Below are 26,261 nucleotides of genomic sequence, written 5' to 3'. Positions count from 1 at the left end.
AAAACGATTGAGGAAAGGCAACCAGATGTTGTTGGGGAAGGACAAAACAAGAGCATAAATAAATATTTTAAGAGGCACAATATTATCATCTGTGTATCATTAATATGATTAGAATATTTTAACTATCACAGTTATCGTCAATACTGACATCGCGACACGCCTACTGGCCATCAATCAAGCAACACTGACCAAACAAACGTGTAAATAGCGCAGTAAAAGAAACATATAGACACGGTCTTAATGAGGCATGAGCCTGCCATTTATTGTTATTGAGGAAGTTAACATGGTTAACTGCATTGAAAGTCATACAATAAAACCTCTGAAGCTTTGTGAGAGGTCCCTCCCTGTGTCACAGAGAGAAAGCTGTAGGAATATACATACAGTATATCTTATTGGCAAGTAGATATGTTTTAGTAAGTACATTCTCCTCTACCAGGTACTCATGTACAATATACATGTTAAAAAATATAGTTTGTTTGCATTGCGATCACCTTTTTTTTTTCCTTTTTTTGTTCAGGATGAAAGAATTCACATTTAAGTGTTACAGGTTCTTGAATGGCGGTGGAACTAAAGAGCACTGTCTTGTTTTTTTAATAGCTATCACATACACATAGGCATATGCATAGAAGGCACGTCTATGCATCTAAAATTGCTTACATGATAAATGGAAAAGCAGTTTTATCATCTGGGAAGAAAAACAAAAGAGTATCCAAGAACGTATAAGGCTGATAGGCAGCCGCACTCTCACAACACACACACACACACACACACACACACACACACGCATACGCACATCCTCGCACACACAGGACACAAAACACCACAAAGCACGCACTCCACGAAACATGAGACAAGTACAAACTCATCCCTTTGTGACGATAAAACTGCATACAGTACACCACACTACAGAAGATCTCAGTCAGTGGATGGCGTTCACCCGGGAGGAGAGGAATCATTTCAAAGAACACTTGCTGTGAAGCAGCAGCCGGGCGTTAGCAGACGTCCTCCGGTGGGAGGAAGCAGCCCCCGAAAAAACACTGATTTCATGATTTTCTTTTTAAATGTTACAGAAAGAAGCTGTTCAATCCTGGATCAGTGGTTGTTGAGAACTGTCCCTCAAGGCAAAGAGGAGAGCCGCTTCTTTTCCTTTATCTCAACGGAGAGACTCTGAGTCAGCAGTGAGTTCGATCTCGAGACTGCAGCTTCTCAAGGCGTCGTGATGGGAAGGCTTGACGAAAAGAAAATACTTAGGCCACGCGTTTGAAATGAATGTTGTGGATTATCACTAGAAATAACAATGCAGATCCAAAACATCAGACTTTTCTAAATACTGCTGCTGATTGTGAAAATGAAGCTAAAGGAATAGTTTGACATTTGGGGAAATACACCAATTTGCTTTCTCACCAAGAGCTATTTAAAAAAAGATCGATACTCAAGATATTGCAAAGATTAGACGACTGATAGAAAATTAACTGGCAGAATTATTTAAGTAAATTTTACGCAAAAAAGCCAAACATTAGCTGGTTTAATGCTTCTTAAATGCAGTTTGACACCTTTCTTTGTCATGCCTGATAATGAACTTAATAGCTTTGGATTTTTGGACTGTGGGTTGGATAAAACCAAGATGAAACCAACGCCAATGCAGATGTGCCAAAAACTGCAGTTCCTCTAATGGCCACTTGAGGCTGCCTCCAAAAGCGAGTTGATCCCCAGAGACCCCCATGTTAAAATGTCCAGCTTAACAGCAGAAATAAACATGTTTACAGCCTGTTACAAAAACGGTTTTGGTCTCTATCGCAAATTTCCAAGTTCATGACAACTGTACAGGGGGTGAATTATTTTATATAACTCACCTCTTTGTATTTCATTAAGGCTTAAAGTTGCGTAATATTAAGGGCGTGGCTGCTTTGAGTACAGATGAAGATGATTACATAGGGCGTTTCAGTTTTGTCTGACATTTTACTGACAAAATAATTAATTCAAAACGTAATGGGCAAAGTAAATGAGTTTTGGAGAAACTAGTTGGTGGATTTTGTTATCTGTGGACAGAGTCGGGTTATCTGCTTTTGATTGTTTCCTGTCTTTAAGCTAAGCTCAGCTAAGCTAATCAGCAGTAGCTGTATATATAGCATACAAGCATAATAGCAGGGTCAAATCTTTTCCCCTGAAGTCTTACAGTCACCTTTGGATAGAGCCAGGCTAGCTGCCTCCTCCCGTTTCCAGTCTTTATGCTAAGCTAGGCTAGGCTAAGCTAAGCTACCTAGCTTTATGTTTAGCATACAAACACGAAAGCACTATCAACCCTCTCATTGAAAATGGCTATTTTTCCCCCCGCAGTCTTGGCGTCACCTTAGGACAGAGCCAGGTTAGCCTTTCCCACCAGTTTCCAATCTTAAAGCTAAGCTAAGCTAACTAGCAGTTGCTTTATACTTAGAACGCAAACACAAGAGCAGTATCAGTTTGCTCATTAAAAATGGCTAATTTGTCTTCCACAGTCTTGCGGTCAGCTTTAGACAAAGCCATGTTAGCCGTTTCCACCTGTTTCCAGTCTAAAAGCAAAGCTAAGCTAAGCTAATCAGCAGTAGCTTTACATCTAGCATACAAACATGAAAGCGGTATCAATCTTCTCATTTAAAATGGCTATTTCTCCCTCTTCAGTCGTGGCGTCACCTTTGCACAGAACCAGGTTAGCTGTTTCCACCAGTTTCCAGTCTTGAAGCTAAGCTAAGCTAATCGGCTATAGCTCTTTATTTAGAACACACACACACAGTAGTGGTATCCATCTTCTCATTGAAAATGGCTATTTTTCCCCTCTCAGTCAAGGCGTCACCTTTGCACAGAGCCAGGCTAGTTGTTTCCCCGTTTCCAGCCCTCAAGCTAAGCTAATCAGCAGTAGCTTTATATATAGCACACAAACATTAAAGTGGTATCAAACTTCTCATCAAAAATGGCTATTTTTTCCACCCACAGTCATGGCGTTACCTTTGCACAGTGCCAGGCTAGCTGCCTTCCCCTGTTTCCAGTCTTTACGCTCAGCTCAGCTCAGCTAAGCTAATCCGCTGCTGCCTGACGCTTCATACTTAGCTTACAGACATGAGAGTGGTATCAATCTTCTCATGTAACTCTCGGCAAAAAGGCGAATGGGCAAATTTCCCAAAATGTCAAACTATTCTTTAAATGTTTGATTAACATGAACAGAAAGACAAAAGAAAAGTGTGTCTGTGAGTGTTAGTGTGTTTAAACTACTGAATCCAGCTGACTATCACAGGCCAACAATATCTAACCACAACAATGACTATCTATAGTGCCAAAGCTGAGAGGTGTGTGACTGCTTCCTAAAACAGTGACTCTTAAAAATTAAGTACATGTGGTGCTCAAAATAGGCAATGGTACACAAAAGGCATTTGTCTTAAAAAACAAAAACAAGAAAGAATGAAAAAAAAGTAATATGCACTTTTAAAAAAAACTTAAAAAACAAAGTTTTTTTGGCAGCCGTGCGTCTGTGGCGATGCCTGCAACTGAGATACACAACAGACTCCCCTGAAATCTTAATATGTCATCACACTGACTCTGACATAGAAGTGCAGGCGTGAAGAAACTTCTGTCTAAACCCCAGGTTACATTATTTATGAATCCACCAGGTGAATCAAGGCTTGACTGTAACTGTTAATGCTGCTAAATAAAAGTGCAGCAGTAAGGGCATTCGGCTTGAGCTCAGGAATGGTTTAACTTACAGACTCTGTGTATCCCCCTCCCCCCCTCAAAAAAAAAAAAAAAAAAAAAAAAAAAGCATATTAGACCCATGTGGACGACAACAAAAAAGTTAATTCACACTCTGAACAGCCTGAATTTAGGTTTCTCTTCAAGGCAGTTCTGGAGCAGAAAAAAAAGGAATTCATGTTCAGAAGTCAGTGGATTACAAATCAACAGTAAATATGGCGTCACACTACAATGCCGATAGTTCTTCATTCAGAAACATTACTCTATAGAACAGTGACAACTAGACAATAATCACTGGAAATTTCGCCTCACTGTTGTCCACATGTCCTCGTCTCCCACCGTGTAAAAGGCTGAACAGGCCGAATAGAGACTTCTAATTGGCTGAGAGATGTGGATTAAATCATTTGTGGTTTTGGCACAGGCCTTTGTCAGAAAACTCCTCACTTCAGTCTACAAACAATCTACATAACCTTCCTTTGGTTAATTAAAATAAAAAGAGATGAGCAAAGGTTAGCTAGGTTTTCCCTCTGAGGAGAGTGCTCTCTGTTTGCAGCCCTTGTTTGGGGTGAGATTTACAAAGGCTAAACCCAGAAACTGTGGTTTAGTAGGATTTAGCGTGTTAGGCTTCTCAAAAGGCTCTTCTGATGATCATCACAGTGGTTTAGAATTCAACTAGAGGGCAAATGTTCATGTGGGATGAGTGAGAGCAGGAGGACCCTGGTGTCTGGTGTCTCTCACGTTTTTGTGTCTTGTTTTTGTATGTGTGTGTTTTTCCATTGTTCCATGTCATTTACGGTCAAGTCTCAGGCGTCAAGGTGTGGCTGGCGAAAAAACTGTCAGGTATCAAGATCCTGGAGGAGACAGAGAGAAAAAGAAAAATGTTAATGACTATATTCTCAACAGGGATGTTGGAGGTGCAGCTGCCTCTCCCCCACAGGGTTGTAGGCTCCATAGGAGTGTTAAAATGTGTTTGTCTTGTTGTGTTATTGGGAGCCAGAATAGAAGGAGTCATGTTATCATGTCCACCTCATCAGAAACTGGGGAGGGATTAAGAGGAATATTGGATTTCTCTGGAACGCTAACTTAATCGACTATTAAAATAATCGGTTACTATTTTAGTAGTCGACTAATCGGTTTGAGTCATTTTTCATAGAAAAGTACTATAAAAGTACCCAAAATACTCTTACTGCAGCTTGTTACATTGAAATATTGGCAGCTTTACACACTCTCCCATGACGGTGAACTAAAACCCTTTGGCGTGAGTATGAAACAAGACATTAGATGACATAATTTTGGAGTTTCGGAGAGACAGACCGACATTTAACAACATTTTAACACATTTTTCGATAAAATGATTAGTCGACTAAAGGCCCATTTATGCTCAACGTTAAATATGGATCCGGATACGGACGGAGCCTTCTGTCTGTGCTCCGCATTCATTTCGTCCATATTTCTGCATGTTTCCATAAAGCTTATGGATACGGGCCAAACAGAGCAGTACCACCAGAAACCGTGGGGGCAGTGTTGCTGTCACTACCCGATACGTAGCTCTAGTGAGACACAAAGAAGAAATAACAATGGCGGTTATCGAATGCCCCGGCGGACATCCGAAAGTACTGGAAATGATGCTCATCGTCAATTTCTCTCATCGGCAGTACTAGAGACTTTGTCTTTTATGCAAGAGGTACATTATCAATATCTCCTCCACAGTCGCCATGTTTGTTTTTGAGTTTGTTGTTGTCATAAACTTTTGAGTCTGGGCTGCCCCATGGTGGATATATTGGTTAACATCCATGCCAATGTAAAGGGCGTATGGAAGAATGTGGGCAGTGACGGTAACATTGTTTGAAACGGACGTATACATTTTTGTACGTAAAGGGAGCATAAATGGGCCTTAACCGGAGAAATAATCGTCAGATGTTTACTTATTCAAGTAACACTGGCGGTCCCGGAGAGTGAGTGACCTGACATGGTGCGTTGGTAAATTCAGTCTGACGCTCTACACTAAAATGAGAGCCCTGTTGGTGGAAGAAACGGAGCGTTATATTTCTACATGAATGAACCAACGGTTAAGTTAATCACACATTCACTCCGCTCAGCGCTCTGCTGCTCCGTCTCCACAGACAGAGTGTCCAGAGTGCGCTCTGCCACTCTGAGAGTGCGCTGCTCTGGATAACCCAACACTACATTCACACAGCGCTCCCAATTTATCAACGCTCCAGTTTGTGTCAGAGTGCGCTCCCACACTCACAATGAGTGTTTCTGAACGCACCACTCACATCATCTTCCTCCATCGTCTAAAACAAGACAGGTAAAATAACCCACTCTGCCTTGCCTGCATAATACTTTGCATCTGTCCCCCTTATATAAAGGTCGCAAAAAAGAATGGTAAAGTAGAAGCAACTGCAATTTGTAAAGGTAAACAGTATTTCTTGGTTGAAAAATCATTTTAAAGCCACTTGAGGGCAGCGTAACAAGCTAAAAAAAAGCTTAAACTTGATCAAACTTGATTAAAAACACATCTGGCGTAAGGGTGAACATGTTAGCAAACAGGAATGAAACTAGTGCTGTGGACATGTACATTATCCTGAACTTACCATGTGAGCTATTATAGTACCGGCCATTCAAACACCCTCACTGCCTTTATCAATATAATTCCTATCTTTACTTGAGATTTTACAGTCTCATATTGTGATTTCTATATGAGCAGCTTGTCATTTCATTTACCTGGAACTGATAGAGCACTGGGGTCAAAGGTGAATCTCATCTGTAGCTCTTCTGCTGCTGCATCAGACCCACGTTCTCATACACTCTGGAGCTGTCGTCCCTCATCCTATAAACACACACATACACTTTAATGACAAGCTACAGATGAGGCTTTCTTTACAAGGATGCAAACAGTTGTTTTTTAAGTAAGGGGTAATGCCCGACGAGATGTCCTTTATCACTTTTTAATGGCTGACATGGAGGCGTGAACCGTCTAATGCACAGCAGAGGCCAATAAAAAGTGATCATGGACTCCTTGAATGACATTATCCCACTTATACCAGTGTAACTTGTGCTTTCTGCAGTCAAAATCTCAGTTTCCATGCTAACACCTGAGGGTTTGTCTAATACCTGGAACAATCATTGCTACCCCGTAAGGTTCTTATACAAAAGAAACTTTATTTAATACTCCAGTAAACAGGACGAACCTCAGATATGATCTTGCAACAGGAGATATTCTACTCGCCCACAGCATGGAACCCTTTAGCCCAGCTATTAGCCAGAAAGCTAACGTTATGCTAGCAAGAGTCAAAGACAATAACGTTGCATACAGTTGACAAACAGTAAACATAAGTTGACAGTACGTTAAACAAGAAGACTGGCTAACTATCAGTCATATCATCGTCCCCAAAATCAGTATCAAGATTTCCACAAACAAACAATACACCATGTGTAACGTTACTGTCGGTCGCAGTCTGAAGTAGCAATTTGAATAGCTGATGGGATGTGAAATGATTGCTTCAGTTCAGGGGGGCGGTGTGGTACCTGCAGGGTGTTACAGTCTCCATCCTGTGGTGTTCAGAGGACGAGGCACTGAAGGACTAACATTACTCTCAGTGTTGTAAATTACTTGTAAACAGATGACAGATACTGACACTAATATGGAGCCGGTGCATTCATTCAGAACAGTGACGATTATCAGTTTTTAAAGGACCCCTGCAGCCAATCAGAGTAGAGTATCCAACCAGACCATGGTATAAATGCAAGTTAAACAGCTGCTCTTCACGGACAGCTTTACTCACTCTGTGCAGGTGGGAGTAGGAATAGGAGTGCAAGGAGGCAAAGGGCTCTGCTCTCCTCCAGTCAGGTCAGACAAAGAGTACTTAATGTTGGTGTACTCGCGCCCTTTAATCTTACTTTTCTGCAGAGGAGAACACAGAGGCTGGTTAGGAGACAGGAGCAGGAGAAATAAAGTGAAACAGGAAAGAGTGATGGTGGTGTTATCTGCGTCACACCTGCTCCTCCTCTATGCGTCTCTGCAACGTTTCTATGTAGTGCTGCACAGCCATGTAGATGAATCTGTACTGCGCCTCAGTCTGCACCATCCCAGAGCGCTGAGAACGAACCATCTGGATGGTCTTTGGCACGTCGATGTCGCAGTCCACCCCTGCAGCAGGACAACAGTATCACACACTGATAACAGCCTCAGCACTGGTGACGTAAACACAGTGACATTAGGAGTGTCTAAAATACATCAGCCTGAGTGAGTGAGAGCCACGACACACTGACACTTGTAGTGATCAGTGTAAATTTACAGGACTCACCTTTTTCCCTGATCACGTCTATCAGGATGTCGATCACTATAAACGTTCCTGTCCTCCCGATCCCTGCACTGAAGAGCATGAGAGACAGTCTTTGAGTTAGCAGGTTTCCTCTGTGACCGTTTGTGTTGTCTGTTACAGAGGATCTATGTCTAGTTTAATCAGGTGTGTGTACCTGCAGTGTACCGCTATAGGCCCAGCGTCCAGTATGCTCTCCTGCTTCAGGTTGACCTCCTCTAAGAAGTCGAGCACACCGCCGGGGTCAGTGGGGACTCCGTGGTCCGGCCAGGCCCTGAAGTGGTACTGCCAAACTGTGCGTTCTGTGTTCCCCTGAAAAACACGCAAAACAAAAACGACATTCAACACACAGAAAGAGCTTCGTTACAGTTTAATTAATCGTAATCAATACATTAATACTGAGGTTCTTGAAAGGATAAGGCTGGAAATCTATCTATATTTTGTAAAGGTCAACAAATCCAATGAAAAAAAAAAAAAAAAAAACAACAACAATGTGTCTAGGATTTAATATTTAAAACTTTTTCAACAATGTTTGGAGGCTGGTTGCCCCACGGCAGCTTTTATGGTAAATATGGCAGCTGAAAAAATGTAATGAAACATGCTATACTACATACTCCTTATGTCACACAAGTCAATTCATTTGTCGTCATTTTTCCATTTATTAAAATTAAATTATTTTTTTTTTAAAAAAATTTTTAAGATATTTTTTGGGGCATTTTTTGCCTTTAATCGACAGGAAAGCGAAGTGCGAAGTGGGAGAGAGAGAGAGAGGGAGCGACACACATTCATTCTTGTCTACTGGATTTCCTTTGGCTGGTCTGGCTCTCTCTGTTTGTTCTCGGGTTGGTGGGTGGGGTTATCTTTTTTGTCTTTGTTCGTTCTATGTTTGCTGATGCTCTGTACATTTTTACTGAATTATCAATAAAAATACCTTGTTTGATCAAAGACAATCTGGGATAAAATTCCGACAGTGTCAGAAATTTGGGATGACCATCTCACTGTGTGACTGCTGTTACCACCTCCGTCTACTAACCAACCAATAGAAATGCAGCCTGAAATGATGCACAATGCTAAATGCTAGCAGATGCTAATAAATAGTTACTAAGAGCTATCATTGCAAAATTGGCCACAATGGGTTCTTTTCCTCAGCCATGACTGCGTCCACATTCTCCTCCTCCTCCTCCTCCTCCTCCTCCTCTTCAGACTTTTTCAACACACATAAATGCTGCTATAGAAGGGCTTGACTCATGTTAGTTGTATGCTGTTCAGAAGGCGCTGTCATCGTACAGTCTGCAGACATCAAACCTGATGGCATACCCACTTTTATCAGATCCATGTTGCACAGTGTAGCTTCACTAAACTTAGAAGACGGCTAAAATCTCACAGCCTGTAGGAGGCTTTAATCAGCCAATTAACATTTTATCAAACGTGACTCAAGCAGGAGAAAATAGTACATTTGTAGGGGACTATTTTTATCTGCGTATTAATACACATCTGGTGCTCCAGTGAGTATTTCCGGCTGCAGGAAGGTGTGTGTGGGACTGAGTCAAATTTAACTACAATGCCTATGTTCATCTTTATAAAAGGAACATGTCACCCAGTGCAGCAGTGACTCACTGACGTGCTTTAAATAGTTTTTGGACAACAATGGAGCTCTATGGCACAGAGGAAAAAATATATAAGGCTTTGATGCAAACACAGATACAGTCATTGTTGGTGTTTGGTCTTTTCTTGGTCTTTTTGTGGAAAGGATTTTGTCATCTTAACATGTGAAAAGCACTTTTTTTTAATTTTACAGCTCACATGGAGTCCATTTTAAAGTAGCCCCAATTCATTAAAACACTGAGATTTAAAGTTAATTGAAAATTCAAACTCAAACACCCTTCACTTGATCTGCAACACATTTACTAAACAGATATTTTGAGCACAAGCAGCAGTAATGTTGGAATCTGTTTAGTGTTGCTTGTAAACTACAGCAGCACAATGTTCATTAAATGTTCACTTCAACACCACTAGTGCCATCTAGTGAAACTGCATCTCCTCACTACAGATTGGATTTAACCTTAGGTTAAGAACTAGTAGACATCATTACGACACTCATTTGAAATTATGTTCCCCAAATCTGAAAATATAAATTCCAAAAAAAAGGAGATTTTCTGAGCTTCCACTTCATCTACATGTAAACACACAAACACGACTTACCTGTCCAACTTTAGACAGCTTCAGTTCTCTTAAGATGTAGTCGTGTGCCGCCGTCTCTCTGACGTTGCGAACGCGCATCGCTCCGTACTCCTTCAGAGCCGACATGTCCGGCCAATACTTCACACATTTACTCTGTTGGGACACAATAACATTCACTTTGACATGTTTCCTCTGATGCTGCTGGCTAACGAGCAGAGGTGGAAGAAGTACTCTGATCTTTTTAAAAAGTAGAAATTTTCTGTTACAAGTTCAAGTCCTGCATTTCGGTAAGTAACTATTACTCAAGTACAAAAGTATCAGCATCAAAAATATACTTAAAGTGATAAAAACACTCACTATGCAGAACGACCCATTTCAGAATAATATATCTTATATTCATTGATTATAATTATTGATGAATTAACACTGTAGCTGATAAATGTGGAGCTCTTTTTCTACTTTACTTGAGTATTTTTATTCTATGCTACGTCATACTTCTACTCTACATTTCAGATAGAAATATTGTAGTTTTTACTCCACTACATTTATTTGTCAGTTACAGTTTACATGAAAACATATAATACGATGCTGAAGCACCGATCCAGCTTTTTCAGTTTGGATACCGATCCTGATGCCGCGGCTTTGAGTATCAGCTGATACCTGATACTGATCCCATACCATGGTTGACCTAAAAAGCTATATACCTTTACATGTAGAACAGAAAAGACTAGAGGCATCAGGCATTGATGACTACACAGTTCTTTCCTAAGATAAAATGAAACTATTTATTTATTTATTTATTTTTAAAGATATTTTTTGGGCATTTTTTGCCTTTAATGGACAGGACAGTTAAGTGTGAAAGGGGGGAGAGAGAGGGGATGACATGCAGCAAAGGGCCACAGGCTGGACTCGAACCTGGGCCGCTGCGGCAACAGCCTTGTACATGGGGCGCCTGCTCTGCCACTAAGCCACCGACGCCCCAAAACTATTTATGTTTAACAAAAATTAACAATTGTGCAGCAGCAGTTGGAATAGTGTGAAATACCTCCACACAGCAGATTCTCTCCTTCGCTCCATGACGTATGACGTAGCTCACGTCACAATAGATTTAAAGGGAAAGGATCGCCTCAGGTATAGGTTGCATTTTCCAATACCCGAAGCATCTATCTTGATGATATCGGGGCCGATATTTGATCCAGATATCAGATCGGTGCATCCCTAAGCACTACACTACTAATCTACCCAGAAGTGCACAAAGTATCTTATGCTGCGTTCCAGGCAAGTTTCTGAGCCCACAAGTCACCACTTCAAGTCACGACTCACGACTTCATAGCGTTCCAGGCAAGTCACGCCAAACTCTCAAAGCAACATGGCGGACCGTGCAGGGTTTATGTTTGTTTATGATCACTTCTGTCACCAAAGGTGGCGGTTCCATCCTCATTTGAGCGAAACAGAGGAGGAGAAACGGCGCTTAAGGTCACAGATGCTATTATACTTTTTATTTTACGTTATCTGTGAAACGTATTTTGTATTGATTTATTCTTGCACTGGAAACCAGCTGTTAGAGCGGCTGCCAATAGTGCGTTAACATTAGGGTTATTTTATGTCTATTTCTCACTGTGTATCACCTGCATCAACACCGCATCCATAGGGCTGCCATCATTGTTTAGAGGAGTAAGGTCATTGTTACAGAGTTGTTAATTGTTAATCGAGTTACAGGTTGCCTGGAACGCAGCATTAAATTGTCTCCACATTAACGAACTACAACATTAAAATGCTCACATGTATTTGTTAGTGATAAAAACACAAGAACATCATATTCTATACAAAGAAATTGTGCCATTCTCCATGTTGAGTACTAGTTACTTTTGGTACACTTCTACTCCCCACCCCCACCGACTTATTTTTGTCTTTTTTTAGGGGGGGCAGGGGATCTGAAGGGGGAGACCGCAGGCTGATACCATCTGTTACACAGATTTGGTGCTAAACTGAAGTGTTTCTTACTGCTCAAGAATTTATAAAAATTGTCCCTCCAAAATAATATCACACTAAAACACCACAGCCTTGAGAAACACCACAGAAAAATCCATGCTATTTTTAAATATCCCATGGAGAGAGACTCTCACTGCAGCCTGTTATATTTTGTTCTGAAAATGTGGGCGTGCAGCCTCGTTCTGTGGACGATAAACCAGGTGCAGACTTCCATCTGTGTCACCGCTGATGAGGAAATACAGCGAGTGCTGGACGGAGCAGTGAGTGACAACAACCCCGCCCACATTTAAGAGGACTGTCTGAACACACCGAGGGTCTAGGTACCATGTCTGAAGGTTACTGCTGGTTCCAGAGGTGCTGGACTGAAAGGGTTTGGTGGAGACGGGGCTTTGGGTATCCATAGAACCCATCTTCATTCAGATATCTTGAGGTGGAAGTTCAAGGGACTCTGTGAAAATGGCCATGCAAGTGTTTTTCTGCCAAAATTTAGCTCAACTTTGGAGCAAGCTACCAGTATCTTCACTCTAGCTTTAACACAGCCCTCCACTCAGCCTCACAGACAGTAATGTAAGCTGAGAACTCCAGTGTCATAGACTGGAAGGGGTTAAGTACATTTTGCTGATAATGCTTGTGCACTTTTATGTTAGTAACATTTTGAATTGAGTATTTTTAGTCTGTGGTGTCTCTTCTTTTATTCAAGTAAAGGATCTGAGTGCTTCTTCCACCACTGGTGACTGACAACAAACCTGATATTAATACACTGTAGCTGCACTGGAAATACAATGATGTTTCAAAATCAGAGTCAGGTATGTCTGTTGTGCTCACCTTTCCCCTCTCCACCTCTTTGGTGGTCATGACGATGACTCGTGAGTTCTCCTGAAACACCATCCTCCAGAAGTCACTGATGGTGTTCTGCAGACAGCCCTGAGTGGCGATGTAGCTCTTCTTCACCTTTGTACTGTTGCACTTTGGGTCCAGCTCAGGCTGCACACACACACAAACACACACACGGTCAGCTGAGAACTGAAAACACACAACACATGGAGTTAAAAGAAAAACACTGACCACACATGGAAGAATGACTGATCAACACAATTCAACATTTTCTTTATCAAGTACAGGATAAAAAGTGTGTGTGTATGTGTGTGTATGTTTGTGTGTTTCCCTGAGGATGAAGTGAGTTTACCATGACAGCAGATACTACCATGATGATATTGGCGTTGATGTAGTCAGAGCCTGGCTCATTTGGGTCCCTGTCATTCAGCACCACACGTGTGTGGTCGACTGGAAACAGAAACAAAAACATTTTTAAAAATCCCCTCAGGTGAAAGTGAAACGTTGTTATAGTGAGAGCCGTCAGGGTTTTTCCTCACAAGGCAGAATGTTCTTGTATCTGTTCTTGTTTTTGTTCTCTGCTCTCTGGCCCTCTTTGCGACTGTAGAGCAGTTTGCACTCTTGTTGCTGCAAGGTCTGGATGGAGAAAAGAGAGGGGAGTCAGATCTCTGCGTGACACCTTAGCGTGCAAACAAGGACAGGTGAGCTGCGGCGTGACAAAACGACAGAACCACTCACCTCAAATTCTTCCCAGAAGCCCTGTTTGACCTTGTCAGTGGCCTCCGCTAGTTTGCTCAGCTCCCGAACTCGACTTTCAATCTCTGCAGCGTTAATACGGGTAGTGTTCAGGGGCTGAGGAGGAGAGCGGGAGTCAGTAGCAGAATTTACAACTCAGGAAAATGCTGCCTTAGCTAACGGTAAACACGTACCTGTTTGAGCTGAAGGACAGTGCCCAGAGTTTCCACCATGGGGTTCTTTTTGTAGTGCTCTACCAGGTCGGTGAGGGAGTCAAACTTCTCCCCTCCGCCCACGTCGTACTTCAGGTCATGCTGAAGAAGAAGCAACAGCCATATGAGCAAACATGTCTCAATTTTTTTTTTTTTAAATGTGCGTGAACAAGAAACACAGCAACTCAGAAAAACCAGACGACATGTTTACAGGCACTGCAGCATCCTGAGTCAGGGTTCCCACACATTTTTTCCAATCAATTTTCACCCCTTTTCATAATATTTCACCCCATTTCCATCACTTTGTTAAAGTAGTTTAAAATGAGTAGGACTATATAGAGCCATACATTATTAAACATGCACTTCTTGGGCATTTGCAGATGAGACAACTGTTAGCACTTGGAATTTTACTCGCTAGTTAGACATTTACGCCGCCATCTAGGTGCATAAGCCAACAGACCAGACTGCCACGCACAGTCATTTGGCAAAACGTCAAGGCCACGTCTCTTTTTGGGGACAGAAACTGAAGATCCTGACGTGTGTTTGGGTTTAAGTTTGACACATCTGTATGCATTTCTTTCTTGTTAAACAGTTAACAAGAAGATTTCCTCAGAGCACAGATGTGTCTGAATCTTCCACTACAGGAACTCAATGACCTGTCACTTCAGGTGTACCCGTCTTCACAGGTTCTGCTTTTGTTTTCACTGTACTCCACTTTCAGGATGAGTTCCTGAAGTTAGACGTGTCTCAGAAGGTAATGATACTAAATCTCTCTGAATCGAAATATCAAAATGCATGTTTTGCTGCCTTCTGTTACTTTACATTTGTTGGTTTTAACTGTTGATTTTTTGCACAGTATGAAGAGTATGCAACTAGCTTAATGACATTTCACAGTATGTATTTTCTTTAATCGTGGAAGTAAGCGAGGCAGTGTGACCAAATGACACTTTGCTATATTTTATTTTCTCCTGAAAAGGCTCAGAAATGATTGCATTCTTCACACAGTCTGTTCTGCAGCAGATTTTCTTCCCCATTGTCTGATTTAGGTCAGAATTCAGCAGACAGTTTGACGGTTCAGAGCAGAGCGAGAGCAGGACAGGCAGCTGTTAATGCGGCCTTTAGGGCAACCACCTGTCTGGAGGGACGCAGCTGGCTCTGGAGAGCTGGTCAGTGGGGTCTGTTGACCTCTTACTGCCAGTGGGGCCCTTACATTATTTAATAATACTGCCTTTACATGTCATTATGTGTTAAGATGAAAGAAAATCAACATTAGACACACTTATTCCATCGTAGTCTGTCCCACAACGGTACCTGACTATCAGACGGTGCAAGAAAATGATGACGTTTCTCTCTGGTTGTCAAACTAAGAAGCTAACTAATAAGAAGCTCCAGTTCAGTTTTAGTCAGACTATGGCTGGAATGATCTTGAATAAGAGGATGCATCACTGTGTGTAATGATCTCTCCTCTTCTTCACGTGTACTTGAATTCACACACAAACACAACCTCATTACTTGTCCTCCATCTTATGCAACTCCAAATCCATTTGAAAGTCATGTTCCCATATTTACACCCCCTTTTAACCAACTGGCATGAACACAAACACACCTTCACACACAAACACACTTGACCCACAAGACAAATTTCAGCCTAGGGCGAAAACTGTGGACGCCAAAGGGTGGGGGAACTTTTCTGGACCGACTGACCAACTGACAAAGCAAACTATGGAGCTGCTAGATAAGTCTGAAAAATATTATCAAAATGTCTAGAAAAAAGTTAATAAAATGTCGGAAAGAAATGTTGGTAACATGTCAGATACAATTATTAAAATGTCAGAAAAAAATGTGATAAAATGTCTGGAAAAATGTTAATAAAAATATCCGAAAGAAGTGTGCGTGTAACATGTCAGAAAAAAAATATCAAAATGTCTGAAAAAATCTTGATAAAACGTCTTAAAAGTATTATCAAAATGTCAATAAAATGTCCGAAAGAAATGTTGGTAACATGTCAAAAAAAAATATCAAAATGTCTGAAAAAATCTTGATAAAACGTCTTAAAAGTATTATCAAAATGTCAATAAAATGTCTGAAAGAAATGTTGGTAAAATGTCAGAAAACAATATTAAAATGACAGAAAAAAATGGTCATAAAATGTCAGAAAAAATCTTGATAAAATGTCTGAAAAATATTATCAAAACATCAGAAAAAATGTTAATAAAATGTCCAAAACAAAGGTTGGTAACATGTCAGAAGGGAAATTATTAAAATGTCAGAAAAAATCTTGATAAAAAGTTAAAAGTTAAATATATGGAAAACTATAACACCAGAGAGCGTCCAGTAAACTAAATAAACAGCAACAAAAACATCTGGATCCTTGCAGTGACACAGCAGCTCATCTAAACATCTGTATCAGTCAGTATCACAGCATTAAAGAAATTTTAATGTCTCCATTTCTACATATTCTGATGTAACAGAGAGGACGTGCTGTAGAGAGGCAGGGAAACTTGAAGGTGCTGAGAAGTGTGTAGTTACCTGGCAGCGGATCATGACGTGAGTGACTTTGGGTTTGCTGTCACTGCTGTCCGTCTTGTCATCTCCTGTCCGCACTGACAGAACAAAATCCCCGGGGTGGCTCTGGCTCTCTCTCACCAGGAAGCTGCCGTTCTTCCCTTTCTCTGTCAGCAGCTTCTCTGCCTCCCGGCCCGACAAGTGTCCGTGGAACCATCTGGCAAAAACAACCACAACGGCGAAATATGTTTCGACTGGGTTCGACTCATGAAACTCTTTTTGCACTCGTTATTGATGAGACATAAGCAAGGATGTTTATTGTTTACAAGCACAGTTAATCAAGGGCCAAAGACAGTACAACAGCCCTACAGTTAATTGTTTTTTATTATCATTACATGTTACAGCTTTTTTTACGTGGGAGCAAGGAGCCATGTCCAATTTCTTATAAGTTTGGAGAGTGAATATAAAACTTGACTTTAATTCAGCATATCAACACCTCAGAGAAAAACTGAAGGAGCTGGTTTTAATGTCATTATGTAGCAACGAGAATGTTTTTCCTGTGAGTTGCATCAGCCTCCTCGCTGCTGCAAGGAGGCTGACTCATATAATAAGTGTGTGTCTGTAAATGAACATAACAAGAAAACAAAAAAAATGTTCTCTTGCTTTCATATTAAATGCCCCAAATACAGCTAAAGCTGAGGAACTAAACTGTAGCAAAAAACTCTGAAATCTGAACATGTATATTTCTGCTCACCTCTCTGACGTTGGGTCCGCACAGTTGAGCGGATACTTGAGCTCAATGACGTCTCCATTTTTCTCTTTCAGCTGGCCGTGATGCTCCATGTAATACTGCACCAGCTCCGCCAGAGTGGCAAACTTCTCCCCGCCATAGAGGTCGTAGTAGTCTCCTGTGTTCTGGATCTTAATGTGGGTGACGGCTCCATTTCGCCTGCAGGGGGAAAAAGTACATTCATTTAGAGAAATACTGCCGTCAGGGGGTAAAAACATCATCATCAGGGACACATAGAAATCCAACAGGAAGCTCATGTTTCTTCAGAAATTCCAATTAACTTGCAGGGTTTAACGCCGCGGTTTTTCTTCGGGGTCAAGTGGGTCAGAAAACTACTTGCCTGGAGTCAGCTTTTATTCGCTCCTAAACAAACTGTTTTATCTTACAGCTGTTATCAGATAACAACTAAGACTTAAGTTAATTGTCAGGTTGTCAGGTTGTCAGAAAGTTGGTGTGCCCATGGAAAACCCTTTTGTCCACCTTGCTCTTAAACTTGTGGAAAACTGCGCAGTATATAAGAGTTTTGGCCACATCCTCTACACCACCCAACTAACTACCATTTCCAGGGTAACTGAAATGCTCACTTGCACTGAAAGTCTGAAAAAATATTAATAAAATCACTGAAAAAATGTTGGTAAAATGTCCAAAAAATATTATTAATATGTCCTAAAAAATGACAATGAAATGTCTGGAAAAAATGTTAATGAAGGGTGTGAAAATTATTAATGCCCGAAAAATGTTGATAAGATGAACGAAAAATATTATTTAAATGTTTATGAAATGTCTAAAAAAAATTAAATGTCAGAAAAAATGCTGATAAAATGTCCAAAAAATATGAATAAAATGTTCGAAAAAATATATTGAAATGTCAAAAAAAAAAAGGTCAGAAAATGTCAAAAAAAAAAAAGTGGAAAACTTGTCCTGAAAAAAAAAAAGATCAAATGTCAGAAAAAAAGTTGATAAAATGTCTGAAAATGATTAATAAAGTGTTAGAAAAATTATACTGAAATATCCAAAATAATAATAATAAAATATCAAAAAAAATGTTGATAAATTGTCTGAAAAATATTAATAAAATGTTTGAAAAATTAAATTGTTAAAATCGCATGGGAGCAAGATCTGAATCTAACCTTGTCTGAGGACATATGGGACACCATTTTTAAGTTGGTTAACTCAACTTCTCTTTGTGCCCGTCACTAAACCTTGAAAAAATACATTACTCAATTTGTAACTCCAAAGATAAGTTTCAAAAAGTGTGGGGACCTTTTCTGGAATACTTTCATAACCTTCAAACTAGCTAGGGATTGGATCCTTTACTCACACTTTGTTCTCTGTTTTTACGTCAGCAATACCAAGCGTATAAATCGGTCCTCTCTCTGATGCCTCCCTTTGGCCCATGCGTGGGTTCATAATTTATATGCCTCCCTTTGGCCCATGCGTGGGTTCATAATTTATATTTATTTCTTTATTTTATTTTACTTTATTTATTTTTTTACCCTTTTAGATTGAAACCCAACTTCCAGCTGTTACCTGTATCACTCCAGGAATGAAGTACAATTGGTCTATTTGTCCTGTTTAGTCTCTTATGTAAAGGTCTGGCTTGGAAATCATGGGTGGGGTGGGTGGGTTAGATAAGTTCTTTTTGTTTTGTGTTGTGTTTTTATTTTCTCCCTACTGGGCATGGACAGGATTATCTCTCTCGACCTGAGTTGATTGTGTATTTTACAAACTTCCTGTCAACACTTAACAACTGTACCATATATATGTGAAAAAGTTCAATAAAAATATCTTTGAGAAAAATTAAATTGAAATGTCCAAAAAATGTTATTAAATCGTCCTGAAAAAATGTTCAAAAGTCAGGAAAAAAACTGATAAAATGTCCGAAAAATATTAATAAAATGTTTGAAAAATTATACTGAAATGTCCAAAAAATGTTTATAAATTGTTCTGAAAAAATGTTCAAACTCAAGCTCGAACTTTTCCTTCACCCACCTCTATGCAACTCTGAACAGAGATGAGAAGGAAGGGAGATTACGTAATCTTTAGCGACCTCCATCATCTGCTCCACAAAAAACCCCAAACACGTCTCTTATTCTTTTCTACCACCTGCTCAGTCAGGCAAGTGAGCGGCTAGATTTACTAGCCTAATGTCTGCAGGTGAGCTCCCTGCCTTCGATGGCTTTTTTTTCCAATTCTTCCTCTAAATGCTGAGAATGTTCCGCCATAGCTTCCACCATACTCCGAGCTACTGCTCCTTTGCTATGGTCTCTCCCGTCCTCCCGCCCCCTTTAACTCTGGCTGGTTAACGTAAGTGCATCACTTCTGATACGCAGGAAAGTCGCCGCAACTTCAGTATACTGCAAAACTTGGAGAGCTTTCCCTGGCAGCAATAGGCTGAATCAGCATTGTGCCTTGTGTGTCACAAACATGTATTTATATGGATATACTCCAGTTTTAAATGTAGAAGACTCTAAATAAGTCAGCACCGCAGAGTCACAATGAGCTCATACTTTCACAGAAAATCACAAAAATATCTCAGGAGGCCGAACCAACATGACACTTTATGACCTCATCTAGAGGGCCGCTTCTCAAATGAATAGACTTCCTGATTTTATTCGTCTTATGAGACTTTAAACTGAATATCTTTGGGTTCTGAACTGTTGGTCGGACAAAACAAGCACAACAAACCCTGACCGCTGCATTTGACTTTATTGTCTCTCTTGTCTCACACACGCTTTGGTGAAGCACTGATCTTCGCACTCTTTAAAAAAATGAAAGATAAGTTGAATTTTAACTTGATTATGTGAACTGCAAATATTCTGTTTCCTCACATGGAGAAAAGAAGTTGCAGAGTGTTGTTGCGATACATTCCAGCAGCACTACACCATATCATACACCAACGACTGATCGACTAATCAAGACAATAATCCTAATTTGCAGCCCTACTGCATCATTACGACACATTATCTTATGCTCCAGCCCTTCAGATGCAGAGTACATTTATTATGATTAAAAGAAGCTAAGTGATAGTTAAACACAGAGTCACAAGAACACTCACAACATAAGTGCCATCTCTGTTATGTGCATGAGGTGTGAGAGACACAATGAAAAATAAAATATTTCAAAGGCAGAGCGATGGCGCTGACATTCAGTTTCTAACAGGAAAGCACCACATCTATGTGACACACACCAGATATAGACAGTACGAGCTGTGTTGAGTCATCGTAGGTGACCACCAGTATCTCGGAAAATAGAAAAAGAAGAAGTTGTGGCAGATCTGAAGCTCAGCAGCATGAAACTCTGAATGACTTCTGGTTAAGTCTGGCAGAATGAGCACAAAAGGAGACAGACGTGTGCTGGTCTGAACCAGCGGGGACGAGTCTCCCTGTGGAAACGTCTCCGTTTCCACCAGAGGAGCATGACTTGTTTTGTTTCCATCTGAAGTAAATATGGTGTGAGATGAGAGACTGTGCAGCTCAAATATGAGACTGGGACAAAAATAGCATTGGCTACATCAGCTAAACTGAGTTAATGATACGTCATCTTAAAAATTTATGACTCGACAGGCCCTGAGATAAAAACCACAAACTTTTTTTTATTAGCAAAAGGCTGCTCTTCCTTCTTTGGTTAGTGCTGGTTTGCCACTGTCATTCAACAGACTGCAGGCCTAAGATGGAGCAGAACTCACTGTGGAGACCTTTTTATTAGCATTATGACAGCAACATCTAACAATGTGAATACTACAGCACATTTAAAGTCTAAAAACACCCCATTTTAATCAAGGGGACGGTTTGTGTCATTTGATTGTTATAAATCGACTTTCTATCCAAGTTTAAGGCACATTTTTACAATACACTTTTTAAATCTTGGTCATTTTTAACTATATGTTTTAACCAGATGAAGTATTTTAGATTTTGGAGGTCTGGATATAAAGTTATCAGAGACACTAGCTGAGCAACTGTTAGCAGCAGCTCGGCTCCAGCCCCCGTTGTGCCAAACAGCATCAGAGAAACACCAATTTTTGACGTGAAACTGCTTCAGTCAGTGTTTCTATCAGTTTAAATCACCAGGTCTATTTGTTTTGGAGAGGAAGAGGCCTCTGCAGATAATTTGGCTCTTGATTAAAACTTCCCAAATGTCTGGATCTTAAGTTACTGGAGAAATAAGTTGAGCAACTGTTAGCAACAGCTCGGCCCCAGCCCCCGTTGTGCCAAACAGCATCGGAAAAACCCCAATTTTTAACTTGAAACTGCTTTATTCAGTGTTTTTACTGCTTTATATCACCTGGTCTGTTTGTTTTGGAGAGGAAGAGACCTCTACAGATAATTCGGCTCCTGATTAAAACTTCCCAAATGTCTGGATCTTAAGTTATCAGAGAAAAACACGAGCACACCTCAGCAGGAGCTAGACCTGCAGCCCCTTCTAAACAAGCCAAACAACATCATAGAAACACTGATTTTTAACATGAAACTTCTTTATTCAGTGTTTTTACTGGTTTTAATCATGAGGACTGTTTGTTTTGGAGAGGAAGAGACCTCTGTGGACGATTCGGCTGAATTCTAACCAGTAGAAACTGACCACAATGACGGCATTGCTCCATCTTGTTTTTTACCATTTTGATCGAGCAGCAGAATTACATTGTACTTTTACGGCCTCATTAATTGATTTTGTCGGGCCCTGCAAACACAACACACTATACCATCTTGCAGTTATGTCAAATGTGTGAGCAAACATTTGACTTTTTACAGAGCAACGTCATCATTCGTGTGAAGTTTTGTCTGTGTCCACCTGATAAATATAAGTCCAATATTTACTCTCATTTTAGCTCCACCAACTCCTGAGTGAAACATCTGGCTATGAAGCAGCTAGACGTTCACCAGCTAGTCGCTCACTATGTCTGTTTGTGAGGTCGTGTACAGCTGAATTATATAGTGATTTGATCTACTATTTTATAAAACTATTGATTAGTGCAGCAGTACATATGACAGCCAAAAGTAGGTATAATCTAACATTCACTTAAAAGGAAGTCCAACACTTTCCCATCTCACCCTGCTGATGCTTTTTTATCTTGTTGCTGGCTGTTAGTGCAAAATCCCTGTTGCTTACAATATGAATAGTGATAACTGAGTTATATGGACGGGACATTCAGTTGGTCATCTGGTCCTCGGCATGTCATAAAAACATAGTGGCCATTTTTACTGCAGTGTTTGCAAATTGATGCAAACAAAGATAAAACATAATTAGAGAACATTTATGACCTGGATTTACTTTGTGTCCGGGGTTAGTGTCTCTTTTATTACCTTTATGTTTACATTTGGATCACGAATCACATCTTGAGAGCCCAGTACATTTATAACTTGTACTTGTTGGTGGCTATTTTATCAAAATATAAAGCTTAGTTTTGAAAAGACTGTTAAATAAACTCAACACTGATACTGGTAACAACACAAACTATGAAACAGCAGCTTCTATTCAGGCCTTACAGACACACCTGCTGAAACACATGCAGTCAAGACCCATAACCAGGCCCCTACGCCTGCAGAACACTGCAAATTTTAGAAATAAAAATGCTGCTTATAAAACTCAGCATGTTGTCTCAGTCTCCTCCACCTTCCTGTGCATGTGTGTGACAATCGTGTGCTGTTTTCAGTGAGCATTAAAATCAAGGTCAGTGGTGTAGTGAGAAGAAATGTCAAAAATAACATTTACTGTTAACAAACTGGCAAATAAATTTTTGTTCTCTCTACCCCATATTGAACCTTCCATTTAATGGCAATGTGTCCCACATTTTGTTGATTGACTTTTCCAACAAATGTTTTTTCTTGAAGTATTCATGATTAAATAAAATGTCTGATTCAAAGTTTCTAAAATCTAAGTAGTTCTTTAAGCCTGCTTGAGGTAATTACAGTCTTTAAATTATTGTGTGAGGTTATTTTTGTTCTGGATCACAGCTGAAAACAACTGAAAAATCCATAGATTTCGTCTGGGCCTGCACACAGCATAGAAAAGTGTCATTTTAACCATCACCTGTCAGGTACAGTCGTAAAGAGCAGAGAAAGTTAATTCAAAACTGCAGACACAGTATCATACATCCCGTACAGTGTACGTTGTACTTACCGTACTGAGAGCGTAAAGTCTCCTGGATTGCTCTTACTAGGCCTGGCTAAAAAGCTCCCATCCACTCCACGTGTCAGCAGGAGGTTTTCAGCCTCCACACCTGTGATGTTGGGGTGAAACCACCTGAAAGGAGGAGGAAACAATCATCAGTGTCAGTGTGGAGTGCAGCGCTGTGTGCAAATAAATGTACTGCATTTAATTTCCACCAGATGATCTGAGTGTCTGTTTAGGGTGTGCCTTATTGTTCACGATAATACGGGTTTTATTTTTAATATGATATGAAAAATTAATATCATGTTTCATATCATGACAAGCATGGCTGAAAGTGAAATTATGAGCAACTCCTTGGTGGTTCCAAAAAGAGGAGCAGCTTCAGTAGTGTGGAATAAACTGTGGCATCCTGAATGTTTTACTTCTCTTAGCGCTCAGAGGGAACTCATTCAGCGGCTCCTCTGGCAGCAGCACAGCGTCTCTCCCTCTCCTCTCTGATTCTGTCAGAAACCTTTAGTGATGTAAACCTACGTGACACTTGCAGCTCGACAAAAAACTCCATATATGTGAATGTGTGATAGTTGTGGTATCATAACAGCCTGTTACAGGTTACAGCGTGATGATTAGAGAAGAAATCAGCTGTTGATTTATATATATTGATCCCAGGAGACATTTTTTGTATTTGGGAGCTTAAGTGTGTAATTAGTGGTAGATTTTATTTAGTTGAACTATTAATATTGTGGCAGAATCTGAATCTCACTCTGAGTTACTGTTGAGAAATTAGATCAATTTAGTTTTTACTGAAGATTTGAAGCAAACTATGAAACTCTATCACTTATTTTGACTAATTTGTCATATTGTCAAGAACATTATTATTGCAAAAAAATACCCTGAAATATTGTGATATTAGTTTTGTGCATGCTACGTTTTCTGATCCTGAAATGTGGCACATTTTACAGTTGCAAAAACAGCAGTTTCACCATTACAACAACTTTCAACTTTATTGTTCCAGAGAGGAAACTAGCCTTGAACATCACGCATAAATAAAACACACAAACTTATTGCAAACATTAAACTCTCTACATTTCTATTTCTCTTTTTTCTGTCCTTTTCATTGAGGCTGCTTTGTGCCAAGCCTTTCGGTTCATTTCTGGGCTTCATTCAGACACAGACTCAATCAGTGTTTGCTCTGTCTTTGTTCATAACTGTCTTTACACTGCTGGCTGCCTCCCTCTGTGAATATAGTACCCCTCAGTGTTGTGTGTACAAGTAGTCTGTACTCTGTCCACGTCTTCAGTGCTTACTATTTATATGTATTTCACTTTCTGTGTATTGTGTGCACAAAAACACAAATGCAGATTATTTCTATGTGGAAACCTAGTTGGCAGTAAACCTGATTCGTGTTGCTGAGGAGGTTCTGTAGTCTTTAACTTAGATTTATGGTTAATTTAAATCATGTGTTTGTGCTTTGTTTAGCTGATATTGTCAATGTGTTGCTCTCCAATGTAACTGTACTTCTGTAACTACTTTGTGCTGTGAGTATGTGACAGATAGTAACGGTGTTTACTACCCTACACATCCTCTGACTGGGCTCTAACGTTAACTTGCCGGTGTATGCTAAATGAAGCGCTCTTTAGCTAACTAGCTATTCGGTTTTTTTCCAGAACCGTCGGCACAGTCGGTGCTTGCTCACGGACACGGCAGCATCCACACAGCTGAGTTTAGTTAAAAGTTAGCTAGCTCAGCAGCTAACACAACCAGCAGACATTGTTTTCCTTACCTCCGAGATGTCATTTTTTCGCTCCTCACTTCCTCGCTGGCAGTTAGCAGTAGCTACAATTAGCTGGCTAACGTTTCCGACCGTTTCCGCTTCAATCACCGAATAAAGTGCTTCATCGGTTCACACCCGGTCAGAACGGGCACCGAAATCCAGGCATCGAAACAAAAATTTTTACGCGTTACAAAAAAAGTCTCTAGGCCTCGGCCCCGGAGACTTCACAGCAAGTCGATTATTGGACGTCACCAAACATGCGACAAAATAGAGGGTGCGCGGATTTTCTCACCCGGAGCGGCCGGTCCTCGCCGCCGCTTTGAGGCTTCTCAGTAAAGCCGCGGAGCTGAGTAGCTCGGCCCATCCGGCGAACAGCGACACATAAATTAAAGCGTCCCATCTACTTTCTCTTCGCGCATGCGCAGTGGCAGCTTGTTTTATGATTGCAGCGGCACGAGCGGTGAGCGGCAAGGAGCGCCTCCGCGGGCCGCGCCGCTGTAGCGTCAACACTGAAACATTCCGCAGCCCACCGCACACACCGCACAGATCACGTGACCAGACGTTTATATTCAGCCTAAAAATAAAGGAGGAGACAAAATAAAATGTCAAAATATTTATAAAATTAAAATATTATGACAGTAAATTATGAAAATATTGAGTTAGTGTACAACTGGAGGACAAGAAAGTTTGAGATTATTCATTTAATTAAAATATTTTATTCCCAAATATCGTTTTTTGAAAACGAGACATATTTAATTTCTAAATGAGATTTTTTTTTCCTTTTTTTTTTTTTTTTTTTTTTAAAATTGGAAAGGCCCTACTTCCTTGCAGTTAGCTCGGTTATACTAATACTGTAATCTGTATTTAAGTGTCATATGACGTGCCTTTTTTAAACTGTAAATAAAATTCTTAAAGAAAAAAAATTAAAAAAGGAGACAACCCAGAATGAGAAAAATATTATGACTGTAAATTATGAAAATATACAAGTTAGTATCCAACTGGAGGACAAGAGAGCAGAGTTTGGGATTAATGATTTAACTGACTTAGCAAAAATATTTTATTCCCAAATGTCGTTTTTTGAAAACTAG

General features: G+C 40.3%; 1 protein-coding gene across 2 annotated transcripts; it reads right to left on the bottom strand.

Annotated features, from left to right (window-relative positions):
• Positions 1-235: 235 nt before the first annotated feature.
• ptpn11a (protein tyrosine phosphatase non-receptor type 11a) lies at positions 236-25,470 on the bottom strand. 2 transcript variants are annotated; one of them, XM_050053833.1, is made up of 16 exons: positions 25,183-25,470; positions 23,412-23,534; positions 17,259-17,453; positions 16,529-16,721; positions 13,982-14,101; positions 13,791-13,904; positions 13,592-13,688; positions 13,423-13,502; positions 13,044-13,202; positions 10,248-10,379; positions 8,203-8,357; positions 8,031-8,098; positions 7,722-7,873; positions 7,509-7,627; positions 6,448-6,553; positions 236-4,571 (listed from the first exon to the last, which is right to left on the bottom strand). In XM_050053833.1, the coding sequence occupies exons 1-15, from the start codon at positions 25,194-25,196 to the stop codon at positions 6,484-6,486; spliced, it is 1,791 nt and encodes a 596-aa protein (XP_049909790.1). In that variant the 5' UTR covers positions 25,197-25,470; the 3' UTR covers positions 236-4,571; positions 6,448-6,483. The 2 variants fall into 2 exon arrangements, with proteins under 2 accessions (XP_049909790.1, XP_049909789.1); XM_050053832.1 differs by having other exon boundaries at positions 13,405-13,502; positions 25,183-25,469.
• Positions 25,471-26,261: the final 791 nt, after the last annotated feature.

The sequence above is a fragment of the Epinephelus moara genome, chromosome 9 (genome assembly GCF_006386435.1).
Source record: "Epinephelus moara isolate mb chromosome 9, YSFRI_EMoa_1.0, whole genome shotgun sequence".
NCBI lineage: Eukaryota > Metazoa > Chordata > Actinopteri > Perciformes > Serranidae > Epinephelus > Epinephelus moara.
This window is presented reverse-complemented; position numbering and strand designations above follow the sequence as displayed.

What these genes read in the sequence shown, in the direction of transcription:
- ptpn11a (XM_050053832.1), bottom strand. An exon ending in ACGTCATGATCCGCTGCCAG is followed by an intron (nt 14,102 to 16,528) that starts GTAACTACACAC and finishes CTTCTTCTTCAG; the next exon opens with CATGACCTGAAGTACGACGT. An exon ending in GACGCATAGAGGAGGAGCAG is followed by an intron (nt 7,628 to 7,721) that starts GTGTGACGCAGA and finishes TCTCCTCTGCAG; the next exon opens with AAAAGTAAGATTAAAGGGCG.